This window comes from Trichomycterus rosablanca, chromosome 19, assembly GCF_030014385.1.
Source record: "Trichomycterus rosablanca isolate fTriRos1 chromosome 19, fTriRos1.hap1, whole genome shotgun sequence".
Taxonomy (NCBI): Eukaryota; Metazoa; Chordata; class Actinopteri; order Siluriformes; family Trichomycteridae; genus Trichomycterus; species Trichomycterus rosablanca.
Genome location: NC_086006.1, coordinates 9,491,489 through 9,498,032, shown reverse-complemented (window position 1 = coordinate 9,498,032; position 6,544 = coordinate 9,491,489). Strand labels below are relative to the sequence as shown.

Below are 6,544 nucleotides of genomic sequence, written 5' to 3'. Positions count from 1 at the left end.
TGTGAGTACTGAGTAAAACTAGATCTGGCAACCCACCTCTGAGGCGTTCTCCTTTTTCAACATGTCAGCCACCGTGAAGAAATCAGTCGTAAGTCTGCATGTACCGGTTTTTGCTTCAGTTTGTAAATTAAATGTCTGACTTATGAATTTTAGAGTTTTATATTTATGGGTTTGGTTCGCAAATGTGTAAATGTTGTGTGTTGGGTGTGTAGGTGGTGCGTAGTGCTTAATTAGCTAGCGCATTGTTGCTAGCTAGCCTGGTAGAACGCCGTGCACACTGGATACATTTCATTGTATCTCTGGGTGTGAGCTGTACTGCTCTGTTTAATATGTAGGAATTATTATTATATTTAATAAAAAGTGTATTTTTACTCATAAAACTGGACTTTCGGTCACAAACGATTATTTTTAAGCATTTATTTATAACGCGTTTTAGGGCTTGAGGATGTGACGTATGCAGGATCACTTATGTGCGCTACATGCAGGCATACCCAAACAGATTATACAATTTACTTATTAATTAATTATTGGGTTTTAGATGCATTTTAGTAATCTAACTATTGGAAATATTTGTATTCACAGGAGTTAGCTACTTATCTGGTTTCCCAGTGTGACTACCTACATTACATTGCCTTCTTAGGAGCCCTAGCAGTCAATGATGGGGTTGCCTGCAACCAGATACCTATTAGTCCAATACATTAAAGACTAGTTACTGTGTCTTAACTAATTTACTAACCAATAAGTGTTGGGATGAAAATGTAATTTATATATAAGTGCTTAACAGACCCTCATGTGGCTAAAATATACACATATGAAGCAAACATTAGATCCACCTGCATAAATTACTGCCATAATAGCAAACTAGACTTAAAAGGAGATGGCAGAGGTAAAAATATAGACTTATCTACATTCATTGTCAATATTACCACTGCTTCATCCAATGCAGGGTCGCGGTGGGTGCAATTCACTGGGCGAAATGCAGGAAAAACCCTGGACAGGTCACCAGTCCATCACAGGGCAAACACACACCCCCCCTTACATGATTGTTTGTTTGTTTACTAGGATTTTAACGTCATGTTTTACACTTCGGTTACCTTCATGACAGGAACGGTAGTTACTCATTACACGAGGTTCATCAGTTCACAAGGTTATATTGAACACAGTCATGGACAATTTAGTGTCTCCAATTCACCTCACTTGCATGTCTTTGGACTGTGGGAGGAAAGCGGAGCACCCGGAGGAAACCCACGCAGACACGGGGAGAACATGCAAACTCCACACAGAAAGGACCCGGACCGCCCCACCTGGGGATCGAACCCAGGACCTTCTTGCTGTGAGGCGACAGTGCTACCCACTTAGCCACCGTGCCGCCCCCCTTTACATGAAAATGTAATTTATATAAGAGTGCTTAACAGACCCTCATGTGGGGTCATATATACACCTATGAACCAAACATTAGATCCACCTGCATAATTTACTGTCAAAATAGCTAAATACATTTAAGAGGAGATGACATACAGGTAATTATCTACATTCATTCATTGGCAAGTCAAGTCAACTTTATTTATATAGTGCTTTTTAGACATTGTCTCAAAGCAACTTTACAAAATCCAGGACCAACAGATACAAAAACCCCTGTTGAGCAAGCCGAGGGCGACTGTGGCAAGGAAAAACTCCCTGAAAATTACAGGAAGAAACCTTGAGAGGAACCAGACTCAGCAGGGCCCATCCTTCTTGGGTGGTCTGGAGGATACTTTAAATAAATACACGATTTACACAAGCATACAAACACAGAATTAAATGATCTAAAAGTTATAACTGGTAATAAATAGATAAATAAATAATAATAGAGTTGTTATTCGCTCTAGTCTTCAATAAAGTCTGTAGTGAGTTCTTGTCATTCTTGATGCAATTACTCCAGACCCGTCACATCCGGCAGGAGCAGCATAGTTGTCACGGCAGTCTCGACTTTAATCCTTAACCTCGGCGGGTAAACAGGTTTCCATCAGAATGCCTTTGGAGTAAAACAACAAAGAATGTAGTTAATAATGTACAATACTGTGAACTGTGAGAAGAGACCCACGCAGACACTGGGAGAATAGACCCGGACCACTCTGTTCCACCTGGGATTTGAACCCAGGACCTTCTTGTGCTACCCACCAAACCACAGTGTTGCCCTGACTTATCTACACTTGGGGCTAAATGCAAAAAAATCAGCCCTGTAGCTCTTCTCTTCCCACAGATTTTAACCTGACAGTGTAATGAATCGTGCAAGTCGTGTTTTGTGACAGGGTCTCTTTCTGTGTGGAGTTTGCATGTTCTCCCTGTATCTGTGTGGGTTTTCTGCCACAGTCCAAAAACATGCAAGTGAGTGAATGAAAACATGAATGTAACCAAAGTGTGCAAAACATGATGTCCTTATCCTTATAAATAAATAAGTGATCAATTACAAAGCACAAAACTTAACAAGGGTGTTGTAAAGAGTTTCTGGGTTGGGTCAGTGTGCTCATTATGTTCTTCTCATTTCAGGGAGTTGAAGATGTCAATGTCACTTTTGAAGACCAGCAGAAGATTAACAAGTTTGCCAGAAACACAAACCGGATGACCGAGTTGAAAGATGAAATAGAAGCCAAAAAAGTAAGAGCATGCATTAGCTTTTAATCGAAATACAAATGATCTAATAGCCTATTTACCTTGATGAGCCAAAACATTAAGACCACTGCATATTTTGTAACGGTTGTGCGTGTTACGGTCAGGAATATATTAAATGTTTGGCTAATGGTGTTGGCGGCAGCAGCAGGTATGATCAGCCATAAAGACCTGAGTTACTTTGATATTGGTCATATCCTTATGATGATCCTTAGATGACAAGGTTAAGGTATCTGTGAGACAGCCAAGGGTGCCTACAAGCAGCTGTGATGATTCGAGGACAAGCCTTTTGTGTATGGGGCTGTGTAGTCGCCGGCTAGTGGACAATGGGCACACAATCTGAACTGGTCTTCCGGAATCAGAGCAATTCAAGGAGGTCAACTGGTCTGACCGAGTGTTTCCCATGATTGTGTGGACAGCTGGGCATGTGTGCATTGTTTACCCCCAGAAAAGATGGCCGGACTATCCAGAATTTGAAGGACCTGCTGGGATAGCATAGTAGACAAGTGGTCCTAATGTTTTGGCTCATCATTGCTCATCTTTAACATATTACTTTGTGGGTTTTTTTTTCACTTTCAGAAGTCCCTACAGAATCTGGAGGATGCCAGCGATGACCTTATGATGTGCGAAGACGACGACCTTCTGATTCCGTATCAGATCGGCGACGTCTTCATCAGTCACTCGCAAGAGGAGACGCAGGAGATGCTCGAGGCAGCCAAGGTGAGAAAACAAATTAAGACCCACTGTATTGTAAACGTTGTTTGCAGTTTAAAATGTATTTACACACTTCTTTCATACAGTGTGTTCATGATCTTAGTGATTTGTAAAGGGAATAGCAGCCTGGTTGGAAATGTTGATGTGTCAGGGCTTTACAGTTCTGTTGTCTCCCATAAAAGGTCAGGTCAGTGATATTTAGTAAAAGACAACTTTAATATTGGCAGACGGTTCCCTCACTCTACCAGATGTCAGTAAAACACAAGCTCAGAAAAATCCTGGTCTCTATTGCACAAGAGAAAATGTGTTTTTTTAAGTAAACACTGGCTGTCAGGAATGTATTTTAAAGCTTTAAAATAGTGGACTGTCAAGCTCGTATAACCAATATCAGCTAGGCCAATATCTCTAGTTCAGTGGTGCTTAAACTCAGTTGGTAGCACGGTCACCTCACAGCAAGAAGGTCCTGGGTTCCTTTTCCTTTTATTAGTTTCTTTTTATTATTTCTCTTAAATTTTTTTTTTCTTATTTTTTATTTATCTAAATAATGAATGCCCTTTTATTTCTAAGGTAGGTACAAACTATGCAAAACAATGCTTATTGTGTAAAAAAAACTGAAATGAAATTTTAAAACAAATCTAACATTATATAAATAAATGAATAATACAAATAAAGCAAGTATCCTCACATAAATAAATTTGGCTGGAAACTTCCCTACCTGGCAACTTTGTGAAGTGCCGTCAACCAGGCGAGGTGAATAGCGGCAGTGCCGATTTTTAACTGTCTTGTGGTGCATCGTTACATCCCTATTGTTTACAGAAAACTGAACACTGCAGTCTTTAAACCACTCCACTTAAACAGGGGCGGACTCCACTCCTTTTAAACCACTGGGGCGGAGACCACAAATGAGCTGTTAAATACCGTCTGTTGATTGGCGGACCTGCGCTCTGTACTGGGCGGATGCTGGAACCTAGAATGCTAGAGATATTGTTTAAATATTAAAGGACGAATGCATGTAATGTAAACTGCTTAGGACATTGCTGCTGTTATTTCTCACAAATTACCTATACTGTAACTTATTTAAAAAAATAAGAGACACTTAAAGGAACACTAACCAATAATAATGTTTCTCAGAAAATAATGTATCAAATATTCTGTAAATTTGTATCAGGCATGTTCTGAGATACTAGATACTCAGTGTAGAGGCAATATATTATTCAAGCAAAAGATTTGAAGTGTAGTGACACCATGCCTTAATGCTTAATGCTGTTATACAGGTGACCCTGAATGATGAAAATCCTTGCCTTAGAGGAGGACAGATCCATAGGATAATTTACTATATGCTTCAAAGATACTTTGTTCTATAGAAGTAGACGTATAGGTGGTTTTAATGTTATGGCTGATTACTGTACTGTGAATGTCATAAATGTAATAAAAAATAGGGTTATAAAAACAAACATTCTCTTGTATGATCCCCCCCCCCCCCCCCCCCCCCCAAGACCCCATGTAATCACAAATAATTCATTTTAGTTCATAAGGAATTTTAAGCTGGCTGTAATTTCACCATACTGTTATGTTCCACAGGAAAGTCTCAAGGAAGAAATCAGAACACTCGAGGGTCGGGTTGCATCAATACAGGAAGTTCTTGGAGATCTCAAAGTTAAGTTGTATGCCAAATTCGGGAACAACATCAATCTGGAAGCTGATGAAAGCTGAGCCTTTCATTAATTGGACTTTATTTGACATACTCAACACCAACAGAACGCACAGCTTCCTATACGGAGCTCTTTTTTTCGTTCGTTTTGCAGCGCTGGTGATTGATTCTGTCTCATATGGGTCATTATGTTTCTGTAGTTATAAAGAAATACAGGATTTCAAAGATGTGTCAGTTTATACAGAAGACTCTGGGCATGAGAAGTCAATGCACTGTGCAGTAAAATGGATGAGAAGCTGTCACTGCTGTTGAAATAAAAAGCTCGAACAGAAGGTTGACTTCATTTGAGTGGTTCATATTCTAGAGACTAAAGTTTTGCTGATTGAATAAATGTGGAAGTTAATATTGCTGCGAATCATCGGCACATTTGTAGTTGTTTAAAACATATTACATGTGTGGGTTTAAGGTTTAACGACATGCATTAGGATCTACAGAAAAGTTAAACTAAACTGTAAAGAGTTCCCCATCATTGTTACAGCCACTCATACCCCATTTCCACCGACGCAGTTCCGGTTCCGTTCCGGTTCCCGAACTTGATTTTGAACCGGTTCCGCGTGTTTCCACCGAAGAAAAGAGGTTCCACACAGCGAACTTGCGTTCTAATCTGGCACCACAGAATACTTGGTTTTTCAGCGCGAACCGTGACGTCCATCTGTGGTTTGGAGTGGACGTTTTCACATGAGACATTATAACACTATATAGAATTTAAACCACTTTCATCTTTTAAAGTTCACCTGATTAAAATTTGAGCCAGTTTGCTGCTGATATTTTCAAAGCGATGAACTGTGTGATATGACGTGGTAAAAGCGACCCGGACAGTACAAACACCGCTTAACGTAAAAAATAAAGCTTAACGTGGCTTGTTGTACTAAAACAGCGACCTATGAATTTGGGCAGTACAGAGCACTTATAGCTGGTAATAACCGAGATAAATTGAGTGTTTCTATGTCGTACTTTTAGTACATTCATCCATGTTACGCTTTTTTAGGTGAAGCTTTTTTTACAGATTCAGAACCTCGAGCTGCATAAACCACACGTGAAGTAAATCCAGTTAAACACAGATACATGTGGAGCTTTTATACTGGATTTGATGGTTATTTTACACTAACGTTTGTTCGTGTCGTGGAACTTTAATGATGTTTTATCGCTCAAGCCTGAGCGCTGAGCAAATCAGCTATTTACGCCGAGAGTCGCGGTAAAAGCGAAGCGCAAAACGCTTCTCACGTCAATGAACTAAAGAAAACAACAACTGCGACAAGCACGTCTACGTCTGATCGATGCTTTTTACATAAAAACGAACATCTGTAACAGCAGCACAAAAGCTCGCACATAATCTACACACTCCGCCATCATGATACTATTTACTTTCTTTGTGTAACACCCACCATTGATGACGCAGGTTCGGTTCCCAAAAACTGGTGGAAACGCGGTTCGGTTCTCTACAAAACACCAAGGTTCGAAGAAACCTGA

General features: G+C 40.0%; 1 protein-coding gene across 1 annotated transcript; it reads left to right on the top strand.

Annotated features, from left to right (window-relative positions):
- Positions 1 to 5,346, top strand: pfdn4 (prefoldin subunit 4). The gene is made up of 4 exons (XM_063015483.1): positions 1 to 88; positions 2,530 to 2,637; positions 3,229 to 3,369; positions 4,945 to 5,346. The coding sequence occupies exons 1-4, from the start codon at positions 62 to 64 to the stop codon at positions 5,074 to 5,076; spliced, it is 408 nt and encodes a 135-aa protein (XP_062871553.1). The 5' UTR covers positions 1 to 61; the 3' UTR covers positions 5,077 to 5,346.
- Positions 5,347 to 6,544: the final 1,198 nt, after the last annotated feature.